This window comes from Amia ocellicauda, chromosome 10, assembly GCF_036373705.1.
Source record: "Amia ocellicauda isolate fAmiCal2 chromosome 10, fAmiCal2.hap1, whole genome shotgun sequence".
In the NCBI taxonomy this organism is placed as follows: domain Eukaryota; kingdom Metazoa; phylum Chordata; class Actinopteri; order Amiiformes; family Amiidae; genus Amia; species Amia ocellicauda.
The window spans coordinates 19,284,648-19,302,119 of NC_089859.1; the positions used below are offsets into that span (position 1 = coordinate 19,284,648).

At 40.7% G+C, this 17,472-nt stretch overlaps 1 protein-coding gene across 1 annotated transcript in view; it reads right to left on the reverse strand.

Moving 5' to 3' along the window:
* The window catches only part of necab1 (N-terminal EF-hand calcium binding protein 1), a 42,018-nt gene extending 34,243 nt beyond the window's left edge, over positions 1 to 7,775 (reverse strand). The window contains exons 1-2 of the mRNA XM_066715394.1: positions 7,409 to 7,775; positions 3,510 to 3,534 (exon numbers count right to left, since the gene is read on the reverse strand). Coding sequence (XP_066571491.1) covers positions 3,510 to 3,534; positions 7,409 to 7,495 — 112 coding nt within the window. The 5' untranslated portion in view covers positions 7,496 to 7,775. The remainder of the gene's footprint in view (positions 1 to 3,509; positions 3,535 to 7,408) is intronic.
* Between the last annotated feature and the right edge of the window lie 9,697 nt (positions 7,776 to 17,472).

Consider the following 17,472-nt stretch of genomic DNA (forward strand, 5'->3'; position numbering starts at 1 on the left):
TACTAACCCCCACACTCTCCTTTCCTTAACCTGATTGAGGATTTTTTCTCCACATGGAGGTGGAAGGTATATGACAGGTGCCCTTCAAGTCACCCTTCTCCAGGCCATGGATGTCGCATGCAATGACATCACGGCAGACCAGTGTCAGGCCTGGATTCGCCATGCCCGAAGACTCTTCCCAAGATGTTTGGCTAATGAAAACATCCATGTGATGTGGATGAGAACCTGTGGCCAAATCCACAAGACAGGGTTGATGGAAATACAGAAGTACAATAATCAATCAGTTTTGCTTTTTACAGTAAGCCAGGTGAGGAACGCTGCAGTTGATGTTTTACTGTAGTTTTTTTCTTTTTTGTAGCTAATTATTTTTGCTTTGATTCAAAGAAACATATGGTGTGACTTGATTGTATTGCATCAATACATTTCAGTTTGTTCAATGATTCCACTGTGTCTGTAGTATTCTCTCTACTAGTCCTTTTACAGTGATGTATGTACGTATAGTACCATAATGAAACATGTATCACATATTTTGTACTACAATATTTAATGATTGGTCGAACAACTACACAGTGAAACTATCAGTATATTGTGTGTGGGTGATCTAAATTAATGTTCCTATGGTATTTCATTATAAATGAGTTATTTGATCCAATGATTCTGCGAGTGCAAGTTTTCTTTAAAGATATGAATGCACAATGCAATGTTTTGAGCATTGGACAGCCTGTGTTACAAGTGATGACCGTTTTGAGTTTTGTGTCCAGAGTTTTGAAAAATGACATCAAGGTTCTGAAATGAGTGCCAAAGTGATTGTAAAAAACAGTAATCAGCTTCACAAACTCACCTCCAGTAATTTCAATCCCTCATTTAAAAAAAACGATATTGCTTCAAAATACACCGATCAGCCATAACATTATGACCGCCTGCCTAATATTGTGTAGGTCCTGCTTTTGCCGCCAAAACAGCGCTGACCCGTCAAGGCATGGACTCCACTAGACCTCTGAAGGTGTGCTGTGGTATCTGGCACCAAGACGTTAGGATCAGATCCTTTAAGTCCTGTAAGTTGCGAGGTGGGGCCTCCATGGATCGGACTTGTTTGTCCAGCACATCCCACAGATGCTCGATTGGATTGAGATCTGGGGAATTTGGGGGCCAAGTCAACACCTTGAACTCGTGATTCATCAGACCAGGTCACCTTCCTCCATTGCTCCGTGGTCCAGTTCTGATGCTCACGTGCCCATTGTAGGCACTTTCGGCAGTGGACAGGGGTCAGCATGGGCACCCTGACTGGTCTGCGGCTACGCAGCCCCATACGCAACAGGCCAGCCTTCGCTCCCCACGTGCATCAATGAGCCTTGGCCGCCCATGACCCTGTCTCCGGTTCACCGCTTTTCCTTCCTTGGACCACTTTTGATAGGAACTGACCACTGCAGACCGGGAACACCCCACAAGAGCTGCAGTTTTGGAGATGCTCTGACCCAGTCGTCTAGCCATCACAATTTGGCCCTTGTCAAAGTCGCTCAGATCCTTACTCTTGCCCATTTTTCCTGCTTATAACACATCAACTTTGAGGACAAAATGTTCACTTGCTGCCTAATATATCCCACCCACTGACAGGTGCCATGATAACGAGATTATCAGTGTTATTCACTTCACCTGTCAGTGGTCATAATGTTAAGGCTTATCGGTGTAAATATTCTAACTGAGTCATCAGCCCTGCTTTTGGAATATTGTGATCTAGCCTGAAGTCTAGCAGAAGCTCCACACTCCACACTGGCTGATACATATCTGTGCGTGTGTGTGTGTGTGTGTGTGTGTGCGTGTGTGTGCGTGTGTGTGTGTGTGTGTGTGTCTGTATCTGTGTGCATGTGTGTGTGTGTGTGTGCGAGAAGGAGAGAGAGAGGGGGGGAGAGAAGGAGAGAATTAGAAAGAGAGAGAGGGAGAGTGGGGGAGAGGGTGGAGGTGCACATTACACCTGCCTTGGAGCCTCTGCCCCCCCAACCTGCAGAGCCGCCAACAGTAAACTGGATCAGTCTGAGAATGGATCACAATCAGGGACATGAACGCCAGTGACCTGATGATATTATAGCTTTTTAAACAGCGAATATCTTTTGATGACAAGTTTTGAGGCACAGTGGCAGATTAAAATCCTTGTCAGGACATGATCACTGCAGTTTCAATAACGAGTAACCAGCAAATAAATGAGTAAACCATGTACAAACACTATCCTCACAAAGAGCATATTCATAATAATACTGAGTGTAGTTAATCCATGAAGATGTATTGGATGGAAAGGTCTGTTAAAAACCCAGGAGAATTCATCAGATCATTTTCTCTTTGGTGTGTTTCACTGCCTGCCGCTTTCTTCCAATTAAATGGGTTATTTTGGCTAATGATTTCTCAGAAGTGACGTAATTTTGAAGAAAAAATGACCTAGATCACAATCTTTTCATTCAGATGCCTTTAAAGTAGGTCAAACCCAAAGTGAACATTTTCAGAGTTTAATGCAAAAATCCTGTTTCATGTAGAGTCTTCATCTTTAAGACACTTTTGGTGTTTTATTTACCTGAACAGATGCATTGTAAATGACTGAGATTAAAGGTTGCAGATTAAACTGTTTAACCTTCACCACATAAGACTGTGAGATTTTACTCACTAGGCCAGCTCTCCTCTTTTAGTGCACTTTAATTTCCTCTGTCCATTGATCAGCCCATGTAACCACACCTGTAATAAAGCCAGAGACATTTGGCTGAAAATCTAATTTAGTTTACAATCTTGACCTGATACCCGGAAAAGGAGAATCGTTGCCTCAGCCGCTCCGTGCTGTTTGACATGACAGCTCGTCACCTGCTGTACATTTCATTCGTGTTCTGCAGAGTGATTAAATAATTTTTTGATATGTTTTTCATCTGTTTTTTCATATTGGACTATAGCACTGTAGTGAAGTTAAAAATAATAGGTTTACAGATCAAAATGGCACACTGATTTAAGAAACTAAGAAACTTTAGGTATCAGCTACTAGTGTGTTTATCAGAAAGTATTACACAGGCTACAGAGGAACTGATGCAGTTTGCAGTGGTTGGACTTGCAGCACTAATTGGTCCACAAACATGGACGCAATCACTGGGCCTCCCTGTGGAAAGAGCTCTAATATTAGCTCCATGTGAAAAATCATTAAAAGGTTGAAACGTTTTTATCCATTGATATGGATTTTAATCAGGACTGAACCATTATTGTTCACTGGTGTTATATTATCATATCCACCAACCAGAACAGAGTTGGATGTAAATGTGTTCACAATCCCCCAGACACGGTAACTCTCACAAACACAGTCCGTGTCTCCCTGACAGTCTGGGGTCACTGGACAGGGCTGGGGCACGCTCAGGCACAAACACTCACCCGTTTAAAAGGAGAGAGAATTTAATTGAGAATAAAATTCAATAAAGGAAACACCCTTGAACACCCAAGACAACTAGACAAACAGCAACGGACAAACTGTGATGCAGTCTTACCATTTTTGTCTGCTCTTCTTAGGATCTGAAACGAGAAATTAGAAGTGCAGTGTATTACTACATCCCAAGACATCAGACAGGGCCATTTCTAGACTTCAAGTTTTAGGGTGGCTTCGAAATGGTGTCCAGGAATGGGGGGGGCGGGGGGGTGGTTGGGGGGATGGTGCTGACAGTGTTTTTTCCCGTGTCAGAGCGGGAAGGGTGGGGGAGGGGGTTGCTGACAGTGTTTTGCGGAGTTACATCTTCATTCTTGGATTCTTTTGTTGTATTATTTTTAGGGGGGCTGAGACAAAATACAGGGGGGGCCCTACATAGGTCTAGGACCCCCTTTAGGTTGCCTAAATGTATTTTACTGGGTTAGGTTACTGATCATATAGTCGCTTATTAGCACCACAGAGACAAATCAAATCATTGCGTTTAAAAGAGATAATATGGAGTTATTGTGCAATAATTCGTGTTAATACAAGACAATATTGCGCAATTTGGTATATAATTATTGCATTAATATGGGATCATATTTTGCTCACTCACAATGTAGACGATAAGGAATAAATTACACCATATCTTATCACCGTCTATTGATCGATTATGCTGAACCAGATATGGGGGGTTTGTGAGATAAATAGTGAGTTTGTTTTTGCATAACAATATACAGTTCACTGTAAGGAAAATATCTGGATTCAGTGAGTAAGACAAGGAGCAGGGGTTTCAAGTTCAGGTGTGATGGTTATGAATAATACACAGTATAGTAAAAAAAGTTGATGTCGGGACAAAGTTATCTCATAATATCGCAATAATTATTGCAAAATAACGCAATATTATCTTGTATTAATGCAATAAGAACATTGATCTGTGGCACAAATAGGTTTCCATATGATTAAGTGCATGTAGCTTGAAGATCTCAAGGACTGCACTGGAAGACTGTGGAGCTGCACAGGAAATCCACTCAAGGACAGGAAACTGCAGAGATTGATGCTTGATTGTTTATTATGTTCAATTTCCAGAGGCAATGAGATGGTAATATGTACAGCACTGTGCAAAAGTTTTAGGCAGGTGTAAAAAAATGCTGTTTTGAAGGCAAAGGGTTGGTCACACCAAATATTCTTCTGTTCACTCACTTTACATTTTGCTAATTGATAAATACATATAATTTATTTTTGACAGCATTCTTACTTTACAGCATTTTTTCACACCTGCCTAAAACTTTTGCACAGTTCTGTTTATGTTTATAAAGGCAAAGAACAGGAGAAACAGATGCAACACAGCGTACTCCAATACAGGCAAACAAACAAGGCCAGCCTCATGCATGTAATGCATAACAATGTTTACAATTAATACGTCTTTCTTAAATATGATAACCTCATTGTGAGTGAGACAACACATTAATTATAGCATCTTAATTATGGTTTAGATTTTGACAACTCATTTCAATATACTAAATAAATAAATAAATAACTGAATAAAATAATGCCGTATTTACTGCATGCACCACAACATTTGCACTATTTCCTGTATCCATTGTGCTCAATGCTAACGTTCCTAACCCTAAAAAGTCTTTCCTGCCCGTCTACCTCCACCACGGCCAGGGAAATGTGCCACCTTCAGGCTGGCCACAGCAGCATAGATTACACAGGACCAGCAATGAAGGTTTTATTCTGCGGTAAGAAAACTGCAGGAGTCACCATCAGTCACCGCTCTCTTGCTCACTCATTCGTGTGACGTTCTACAGACTTCAGAGCCCTCTCTATGTCAGGTAAAGGACTATTTTACCAGCTTCTACTACTGCACAGAACTGAACTGAAAACTGGAATAAAGCATTTGTGTGTTTTTATATATGCATTTAGTTCAAATACAAAATAGGATGAATAAAAAGGCACTTTGAATAATTAATAATGAATAATGAGTGCCACAAATCCCAGGCTGTGCATGAATAAAAACACAAAGCAGAGCCAGATGTAAGGATCAGTTCAAAAGCATCTCTTCTCTCAGCCCTGGTTTCTGGTTAGTGCTCAGTCTTTTGAATAAAGCTTTAAACTAATGTATCAGGAATATTTTGTGATATAATCAATTCATATATTAAACAGAACTGATGGTTTGCCTGAATGTGTAAAGTTGAGTTTTGTAAGCTAGTGGTTTATTTCATCTTGCTAATCTAAAGCTATTGTGTGTTGGGTTGCAGGCTATTTAAAATGAATGTAACTATACAATGATTGATCACACTTTACAGTGATGGGTCTCAATTCTTAATGAATGAATGTATGAATCCACAGGAATAATACATGAATCGCTCATGCACTTCATCTGAGTACAGACTGGGTCAAAGGAACTGCATGAGGCTTTCATATGTTCATCCATTCATTCATTTAGAATCGGTGGCCATTTATTTGTATGGATTTCCCAAGAGCTCTTTGTTTCCATAACTATATGAAGGTGTTTGACTATTGTGGCAGAAGCCAGGCTACAGGGTGTGTTTCTTCATTTACCATAGTGACTTGGTCTAGACAGTAAACTGGTTTAACTAGAGATTTTAAAAAATGGGGTGAATCAACACTGTAGCAAGAGCAGCTCAAATATAGAAATAATGACCTTAAAACTGTTGAGAACTGACACCACACAACTAGCAAAATTCGAGTTAGTTTGTGCAGGTAGGACCACATAATATACTTCACATCAAATAGGTGGTAATAAGTTTAAAGAAGCTGTTTGTGTCAATAAATCACACTGCAGCCATGGAAAGTGATCAGTAAAGAGCTGAAGGGGAATTGCTGGGGGATTTGCTTGAGGTATTACAAATATTGAAAGCTAGCGATACACTTTATCCACGGGACTACTTAGAGGAACAGAGACCTGAGCACATTAAGATTAAGAGAATAAGAGCAGGTGTGTTATACCTTCAGACATGGATGCCTCAGGTCTGGATGTAAATATAGTGTGATGGTTTGAAGGCTTCCTGTCGGATGGCATCACTGAAGTGCACACAGCCACCTCGTTCAGAAGTTGCTCAGATCACATTATACAGATACATAGTTAATTCCTCTCATGTGTAAACATCATCAGATTCAGTGAACACATTATTATTACTATTAGGGATGACAGTGAGGAGCAACATTCATCAACCAGCTGTGGCTTGTTGAGAAACATTGTGCAGGCATCCTTTGTTTTAACTAATATAATATACTACCTTATTAAAGGGCCTTTGTTCATAATGAAATGAAAACGTTGTGCAGTTCATTTTGCAGTTTGAGTGTGTGGCTGAGGGACGGAGAGGGGGGTGTCTCTGTTTTGATGAAGTATTTCACACAGCTGTTCAACTGAGGCTGTGTAACACTGCTGCTGTGTTGTGTTGTGATTGTGTGTTCATGTTCAGAGACTCTGAGCTCCTATCATTCAGGGCTTTGATCTATATTGGCGTCTAACTGTCTCTTGTATTTAAAACTGAGTTCAGTGGAAGTGGTGTATCTGAAACACTTCAAATTGTCAAGACATCGCACATAACACGTTAAATAACAATACAAATATTATAATAAATATTATTATTATTATTATTATGACTGCGACTATACAGAGCAATAGTTGTGTTTGACCTGCTGGTTTGATTTCGTGGCTGGCGCTCCTTCTGGCTCAGTAACTTGTTGAGTATCGTTGTTAATGAATGCACCTGCACTTTCTGCAGCCGTTCAGCTCGTATGTTGAGGTCGTTTGCTCTTCACGATGTGGAAACGAGTAAAAGACTTCGCTGCTGTTTTCAGGACTGGCTCGGCTCAGCTCGGTGCCCGTCAGCACCATGGCTTCTGTACCTGTTGCTTCAACCCCCGCTCCATCATGCACAATCGCATCCGTTATCACACCATTTCACACAACACATCATCAACACAGACACACACACATCATGTACTTACATCCAGGAAAATGGACATGCCTTTCTTCAGCTCCACGGGGGAGCTCGCCTCGTCAGAGACAGACTGCGTTTCTTCAGAGCAATCCATGCCTTCCTACAGATGTTATTCCTCTGCTCTCTCTCAGGGTAATGCTGTCTGGTAGCACAGCAGCGATTTCCTCCCACTACCGACAGCAGCAGCCCAGTGCAGCGATGACACAGCAGCCCGGGTCAGCGGTGGTGGACAGAGGGGACAGGCTGGACAGGCTGGACAGAGCGGACAGCAGCAGTCCCGCAGTGCACAGGCGCTTGTGAAGTGGCTTGTGAAGCGGCGGCAGCTCATTCACAAAAGCAGCAAAATGCGCCTCAACTCCATTGACATCATCAGACACACGCTGCCCTGCTATTGTGTGAGTGTGAGTGCGATTCTCCTTTGAGAAATAGTGACATAGCGCCGTGTGTCCACAGCCAGGAGTAATTAAACACATCTGATTATACAGACTATACTTGTGTGGCTGTAACCAATGGTGTGCATGTACAATAATGTACAATAATATAATAGCCCTGTCGTTTAAAGCCCAGATTGTTAACTGCAGCATTCCTGGTTAACCCTTGGCTATTATTTATATTTCATATTTATTTATATTTATCTCAACTAGTCATGCTAGTGTAGTTCACATTGGGTTTTAGATGTAATTACATTTTAAATGACGATATTGCTGAAACAAACCCAATATTATGACTCATTAGTATGAATGAATTGCATATGTGGAATCTGTGCTGGCATTCGAATGTACCATTTCTTTGGAGACTTTTTTTAGAGTGTTGCCATTACATTTTCCAGGTGACTGATTTTCTCATTCATTTGAGGACACTGTGCCAGCTCTCACACACAGTGTATGTGAGTCCAGTGTTATTGTGTGGTTTGGGTTTATTGATGTTATTGAATGCAGGGTCAGAGCTCAGAGCTCACAGCTCTTCCTGCAGTCGCTTGGTTGCTGGAACGGTCCTTAGCAACAGACGAACGTTGGGCTCAGGGCGGCACTGTGCTTAACCAGGCCTGCACTGAACCGGCCTGCAGCTCTGTCTCTGTGTGACTCACTCTACACAACACGTCAGGACCGACACTGAGAGCTGAACTCACACTCACACTGACACACTCACGCACACACAAGCACACACACATACACACACAATGACACACTCACTCACACACACTCACACTGACACACGCACACACACTCACACTGACACACAGACACACTCAAGCACACACACACATGCACACACTGACACACTCACATACACACACACTCAGAGCTCCTGACTGCGAGGCAGAACTGACTGCTCTCCCTGAAAACACAACCCTTGCAGCAGAGCCGGGCAACAACCCGAAGACTGAAGGGCACAAATGGACGTAATGTGATTACTTTTTAAGATGGATGCAAAAAAACAAACTGACTTTCTTTCAATATTTTTCCAATAAATATAATGTTATTTAAAAATGCATACATATCTAAGTGTAGGAGACACAATCTATCTAAAAGAATCAAGTTAAAAAGAGCTTATTTGAACAATTGATCATTTATTAAAACACCTGAAGATCTGCAACTTCAATCTTAAGAACTCTCAAATGAAAGCAGGAAATCTGGATATAAAATTAAAAGAGTTTAGATAACTGCCGCAGTTTCATCATGTCGAAGAGACCCCATCTCTCCCTGCTCTCGTCTCTAGCCTTGGGAGTCACCACAGTTTGCTATTGGTGACATTTGATACAGATCAGCTATTGAAAAGTTAGACTGCAGTGTTTACACCATTTAGATTAGGAAGCTCAAGTTCAGTTTCTGTGGTTTCTGGCTTTGGTTCCAGCCAAACTCCTACTTTCACAATTGGTCTGATGATCTGGATGAATGTAACACTTCTCTTTGCTATTGTACCACAAACCAAAATAAGATATAAAGCCAGCAACTATGAAAAACAGACAAATGTGTTAATTAAATCATTGAGATCCCCAGGACCTGAATTTGAGATGCCTGGTGTAGACAGCTGACCAGAGGAAAACTATTTCACTGTGTAAATCCTCCAACAGCACAACAGTGAGAGAAGTTAGTCTCTGTGATCTGTTCCAGTGCATCCCAGATGTGTTCTGTGACATTGTGGACAGCAATTAAATGCTTTCAATGACTCTGTTCTTGACCACTGGCAACTTTGTGCCACAGTGTTTTCATATTGTCCAACAAACCTGCCCCATTGCTTATTTCCATGGTGATGCAATAAGGGCCGACTGGTCATGGCGTCCTTTAGAAACTACCCTGTGCACAGCGTCTGACCAGAGAAACCACTAAACCACCAAATACTGAACTCCTGTCCTTGCGCTGTACCCCTGCCGTACCCCTTCTGTTTAAAGAGCTCAGCAGCATCGTGGTCACCCTTTACGGTGTCACAAACAAACATTTGTAGCTGTATGACTATATGTGTATGTCGATATTGTAAAAGCAAAACAGCAGTCCCCTCTAGTGGGCTCTTAAAGTATTTACAAGAAACAAAAACAATGTAATAAAAGTGCTGTTGGGTTCCAAAAGTGCTGGTGTAACAGAGACCTTGTGCTCTACGGCTTCCCTGAAACAGAGCTTCCTCACATTACTCAACACTGCCAAAACCTGGCCACCTTCCTGCTTATTCAGTTTCAGCAATAAAAGCATTCATTTATCTGCTTTTGTGTAATCGGGTTAAATGATAAGAATCAGCAGTTAAGACACGCTTTGCAGATGTTGTTTCAAGTGCTGAGACTGTGTTAATAACAAAGAGCTATTAGAGGTTTGCAGGGAGAAGTGAGTCTGAAGGCTTGCATTTCATGCAGGGCGTTTTGCATAAATTAACAGCTAAGACTTTCAAAGTCAACACTTTACAGGAGCACACTGCTTAGCACACCCCCAGAAGACCTCTTTAGGTTTCTCTTAAACGGGCAGCTAAATTAAAACAAACAAGCCAGCACTTGTTAGCTAGTGAATTATAGGCTGATCTGTGTGTCTACGGGTTTGAAATGCATAAACTCCATCACAGGCATTTTGCTGTGGCTTTTCAAGATACTGTGGGTTGTTCTGTGGCAGTGGGGAGTGTATTTATTAATCAGACACTGAAGGAGCAAAATCCTCCAGTCAAAGGATTCATACAAAGAAAGAGTGAAGTTGTAGACATAATTTACAATGCAATGACAAATGCATGTACCATATCCTTGTTTTTATGTAAGCTGTAGATAATTTAATTATAAGGAAATACTTCCCTACTCTCCCAGAGAGGTCAATATGAATAATGTGTTTATTTTGTACTGCAGACCATGTTGAAGAATAACCTTAATGGTCCCTAATTTTCAATCCTTGTGTTATTTAATAAAAATTGTATTTGTCAAGTAGGTTACACACATATCATACATGACCCTTCTCTGTGCCTTTAAAATTGGCATATCTAACTCCTTAAACAGTGCCCAAAAGTGTAATTTGATTTCCTCAGCTGTTTATAATGTGGGATTTTTTCATTCATTCTTAGCCTGTGTTTTTCACTCATCATGGGAATGGACCTCACGCTGTAGTCTCTGTACTGTTGCTACATAATCAAACGTTCTACTTTACCAACATCAACAACAGAGCAATGATTGTAAGGAAACTGTAGATATTGTGACACTCTGGGGGCTGAGTACCATGTCAGGGCTTCTTAGGTTGGGTTTAGGAAACTTTGTGCAGACGTGCTTTAATTATATTTACAGGTGTTTGTGCTCTTAAACAAAACAGACAGACAAAATCCAATAAAATTACTCCTTTTTGAGTCTAACTAAACTTGTAAACAGGATCCCTCGCTAAACATAGAACTAATGAAGACAAACACTCTGGCAATGCAATCCAAGTCCAGACTCAACAATCAAGTCCACAAGCTATAAACAAAGTAGGTTACATTACTGTAATCCAAGTCCTCCTCTCTCTCTCTCTCTCTCTCTCTCTCTCTCTCTCTCTCTCTCTCTCTCTCTCTCTCTCCCTGTCTCCCTCTCTCTCTCTCTTACTCTGGGGAGGTGCAGGGCAGTTCAGGGCGGTCTCTTTATATCACATTATTTACAACTGTACATGCATTTTTGTATTTGAATATTAAACACATTTTTGTTGGTCTAAATTAAGAAAAAACATTAATATCTACACAAATATATACACAGCAGTAAGTGTGTAAACGAGATGTAGCAGTCAAGCAATGTACTGCTTCACAAAGACACAGACGCAAACACACCATGTTCCCATGTAACACTGCGAGAATGAGGATTGATGAGACGTCTTCCCTGCGTCTGCAATAATGGAGCTCAGAACTGATGACTTCAATCACCACATCTCAGAAAGCCTGTTATTTCCCCACGAAGGGGCGTCAAATCAATAAATTATACCTCTGGCAAACACAGACAGACTGATACAAGCCTCACTGTGCAGCCCCTCTGTCAGAAGCTCGGTGACCGCAGCCCCCAACCCTCTGGCTGTTGTTTTATTAAACACATTTAATTTCTTCCATCCATATGCAGTGCAAACACTGTCAATCGCTAGCAAGTGTTCAGATATGCAATGCTTCTTGTTATCTTTAAGTAAAACTTATAAAATATGCTATCAAGCATGTACAAAGGGCAATGTCTCCAGCAATATGATATAATATCAGAGTACACTATCTCTTTCACTTGGTGGAGGGAGATATTGTGTGAGGAAAGTAAGCAGAGGAAATCAAGCCTGCAGATTTTCAGACTGCCATGGTTAATGCTAATCACCCGGGTCATTCATGCCTTTATATTAATCTGCTGTGTTGCAGGCTCATATTCCCTAAACAATGGAATAAAAATACTGGAATCTTTCTCTTTCAAAGTTGTGAGTTACACATAAAAAATAAGGCACTCATGTTTGATTGGTCAATAAATAATAAATACACTGTGCCTAGAAATGTCCCCTTGGAAACTTACAGAATTGTATCAACAAGCAGACTGGTCATAGGTCTATTAAATATATTTACATATAGAACTCTCTCTCTCTCTCTCTCTCTCTCTCTCTCTCGCACAGACACACACACACACACACACACACACACACATACAATTAGGTCCATAAATATTTGGGCAGTGACACAATTGTCATAATTTTGGCTCTGTATGCCACCACAATATATTTGAAAGGAAACAATGTGTGCTTTAAGTGTAGACTTTACGTTGAGGGTAGTTACATCCAAATTTGGTGAACGGTGTAGGAATTACACCCATTTTTATATGTGGTCCCAAATATTTTAGGGGCACAAAAGTAATTGGACAATTGGCTGCTCAGATGTCTCAGCTGTTCGATGGCCAGTTGTGTGTTATTCCCTCATTAGTTCAATTACAGGTAAGCAGATAAAAGGTCTAGACTTGATTTCAAGTGTGGCATTTGCATTTGGAATCAGTTGCTGTTAACCCTCAATATGAAGTCCAAAGAGCTGCCACTGCAAGTGAAGCCATTATTAGGCTGAGAAATAAAAACAAACCAATCAGAGAGATAGCAAAAACATTATGTGTGGCCAAATCAACTATTTGGTACATTCTTAAAAAGAAAGAACGCACTGGTGAGCTTAGGAACACCAAAAGGCCCGGAAGACCACAGAAAACAACTGTGGTGGATGACAGAAGAATTCTTTCCCTGGTGAAGAAAAACCCCTTGACAACAGTTGGCCAGATCAAGAACACCCTCCAGGAGGTAGAGTATCTGTGTCAAAGTCAACAATCAAGAGAAGACTTCACCGGAGTAAATACAGCGGGTTTACCACAAGATGTAAACAATTGTTAAGCCCCCAAAAACAGGAAGACCAATTAGAGTTTGCCAAAAAACATCTAAAGAACCCTGTACATTTCTGGAACAACATCCTATGGACAGATGAGACAAAGATCAGCTTGTACCAGAATGATGGGAAGAGAAGAGTATGGAGAAGGAAGGAACTGCTCATGATCCGAAGCATACCACCTCATCTGTGAAGCATGTTATGGCATGGGCATGTATGGCTTCCAGGGGAACTGATTCCCTTGTATTCATTGATGATGTGACTGCTGACAAAAGCAGCAGGATGAATTCTGAAGTGTTTAGGGCTATATTATCTGCTCAGATTCAGCCAAATGCTTCAAAACTCATTGGACGGTGCTTCACATTGCAGATGGACAATGACCCGAAGCATACTGCGAAAGCAACCCAAGACTTTCTTAAGGTGAAGAAGTGGAATCTTCTGCAATGGCCAAGTCAATCACCTTGAGCATGCATTTCACTTGCTGAAGGCAAAACTGAAGGCAAGAACCCAAGAAACGCCCCAAGAACAAGCAGGAACTAAAGACAGCTGCAGTGCAGGCCTGGCAGAGCATCACCAGGGAAGAAACCCAGCATCTGGTGATGTCTATGGGTTCCAGACTTCAGGCAGTCATTGACTGCAAAGGATTTGCAACTAAGTATTGAAACTCATAATTGTATTCATGATTATGTTAGTTTGTCCAAATACTTTTGGGCCCCTAAAATTGTGGGGACAACATATAACAATGGCTGTAATTCCTACACCATTCACCCAATTTGGATGTAACTACCCTCAAAATAAAGATGAAAGTCTACACTTGTTTCCATTCAAATCCATTGTGGTGGTGTACAGAGCCAAAATGATGGCAATTGTGTCACTGTCTAAATATCTATGGACCTAACTGTATATAATGATTTATAATCAATTTTAAAGATTTTAAAATTAGATGCATTTTTTAAGATTGAAAAGTTGCTATGAACTAAAGAAACAATCTAATGTAGATATAACAGTCAATGTATTCTGCCTGTAAGCAGTCAAGATTTATTTTCTCACTGTTAAGAGATTAAAACACTCTCTCTGTCTCTCTCCCTCTCTCACACACACACACACATTGCTTTTCTGTAGGTATTTGCGTTGGCATGTGTTTGAAGATGAAGCCCAGTAGGCACTGAGGTCTGTGTTATTGAAAGGCTCTTATAAAGGAGTGATCAAGCAGAATGATCTCTCCACAGCGGCGGCCAGGTCTGCAGTCTTGCATTCTGCAAATCAGATCTGTCTGTAAAGTTATAATAGCAGAGCCACTTCGAGCCTTGTCTCACTGTCATCATTAAACTGCTTTCAGTCAATCTCAAAGGAATGTGTATAGTTATATGAAAGATTGTTTTTATAAAAGAAAAGACAGATAATATGCCACAGGTTAACAACCAGTCCAGTCAAATCCTAAGATAGATCAGGATAAATGAGGAGGAGGTACTAAAGGGACTAGCAGAATTAAAAACAAACAAATCACATGGGCCAGATGGTATATTTCCAACAGTACTTAAAGAAATCAGGGAACTTATTTATAGGCCGCTAACTCAAATATTCCAAAAGACACTTAGAACAGGGGATGTGCCAACTGACTGGAAGACAGCAAATGTTATACCAATCCACAAGAAAGGGGACAAAACTGAGCCAGGAAATTACAGACCAATCAGTCTCACATGCATCACCTGTAAAATGTTGGAAAAAATGATTAGACAGAATAATGAAAACCATATTCTTGGAGATAGTCAACATGGGTTTAGACGAGGCAGATCATGTCTTACTAATCTATTAGAATTTCTTGAACATGCAACTGCAGCTGTAGATCATGTGAAAGCATATGATATGATATACGTAGATTTTCAAAAAGCTTTTGATAAGGTTCCATACCAAAGACTGATCCTCAAATTGGAAGCTGTAGGCATTCAGGGTAATGTAAGTAGATGGATTATGAACTGGTTGATGTATAGGAGACAGAGGGTGTCGATTAGAGGAGTTGCTTCTAACTGGAGTGAGGTTGTTAGTGGAGTTCCACAGGGATCAGTATTAGGGCCTTTGCTTTTTCTACTCTATATTAATGATCTGGACTCTGGGATAGTTTGCAAACTTGTGAAATTTGCCGATGATACTAAAATAGGTGGCTCAGCAGATACAATCTCGGCAGCACAGGTTATTCAAAGGGACTTAGATAACATTCAGTTGTGGGCCGACACCTGGCAGATGAAATTCAATGTGGACAAGTGCAAGGTAATACATACAGGTAACAAAAATGTCCACTATAATTACAGTATGGGAGGAATAGCACTAGATGAAGTATCGCATGAGAAAGACCTAGGAGTCTATGTGGACTCCTCACTTTCTCCATCCAAACAATGTGGGGAAGCAATAAAAAAGGCAAACAGGATGTTAGGGTATATTGTCAAAAGTGTAGAATTGAGATCAAGGGCAGTGATGTTCAGACTGTACAATGCACTAGTTAGACCTCATCTGGATACTGTGGACAGTTCTGGGCTCCACACTTCAAGAAAGATATCGCTGCTCTAGAGCAACCAGACTTATTCCAGGTCTGAAGGGAATGTCCTACTGAGAGACTGAGGAACTGAACCTTTTCACCCTGGAACAGAGGAGACTACGTGGGGACTTGATTCAAGTCTTCAAAATCATGAAGGGCATCAACCACATCAAATCAGAGGAGCTTTTCCAGATCAGCAGGGACACACGCACCTGGGGACACAAATGGAAATTGGGCTTCAAGGCATTCAAAACCGAAAACAGGAGACACTTCTTCACACAGAGAGGCGTCACAATCTGAACAAACTCCCCAGCAATGTGGTTGAAGATGAGAATTTGGGAACATTTAAAAATAGACTGGATAGGATCCTTGGATCACTTAGTTATTAATGGACACCAAACAAGCACGATGGGTCGAATGGCCTCCTCTCATTTATAAACTTTCTTATGTTCTTATGTTCTTATAATGTAATCATTACATTTAATATAATTAAAAAACTTGAATACAAAGGTATTCACAATTGTATGATGACATAGTGAACTATTCTGTAAAATATGCACTGTACACATAAATGCATCATGCTTCATGGGTATACAGTCCATCCACTATTTTTGCAGGTGTCCAGGCATAGTTACAACAACAACAACAACAACAACAACAACAACAACAAACCAAAAACTAATCTAAAAGAGTTACATTTCCAGTGTGTAAGGAAATCATTGATATTGGTATGTATTGTAACTGAACATAATGCACCACATCACAGTTTCCTCATCTTATAATGTGAAACAAGACAGCCACATGCAATCCGATATACACTGTTATCTCTGATTCCTTCACAAGCTGTGTGAATCCTTGTGGACCTAATGTGGGTGGGATTTCGTTGCGTTCTTTCCCCAGGAATGTGGAATCAAAATAATGTAAAATGCTTGAACACCCACCTATAAACCCCTAGGAGTATAAACCATGCTGTTGAAATATTTTCCCCTTCTTAGACTCCTGAACAACTGAACAAGCAATCTTGGACATGTTGGCTGAGTTTAAATTAATCTAGCAGATGTTTAATTTCCTCTTAGATATTCACAGTCTAGACTGTTAAATATGGAAACTGTGTCCCTGTATAGAAATGAAACACAAATTGGTTGAAAGACACTTCCGGAAATCTGATTCAAGCTTTTGCCTCACAATTAGCTTCATGAAGTGTAGGAAAAATCATAAGAAAATACAAGAGGGATGATTAAGATTTTTATCTCTGCTTGACATAAATGATGAGACAAAATATGTTTGCCTGTCAGTGGCTGCTCTGAAGAATGGACTCTCACAGAGGGGTGATGCCATGTGTCATAGGGGATTCCCAAAAGGGTTTCCTTCTCTTGTGAAAAAAACAGATTTGCAGTAAAAGCCCCCCTCACTGTTGCCAATCAAAATCGCTGAACTGATCGGATGCCTTATACTGAACTGATCACACACTGGAAGCAGTGCACAAGACTAATTACGTGATTGTAAACTCAATAATGCTTTAACATGCAAATGCACTACAAATAAAGAAAATAGCCTAAGTGGTGAAGAGGACTGCCATAAAGTGTGGAAAAGCACATGTCTGAATTTCAATTACATTTGTCTTCTAGTACATTGCCGTACTGTAAGTGTCCCACCCACTCAGGTGCTCGTGTTTCTTATGCACGCATCTCGGCGATCTCGCGAGGGCTCTGCGAGACCTGGGCTGGTCA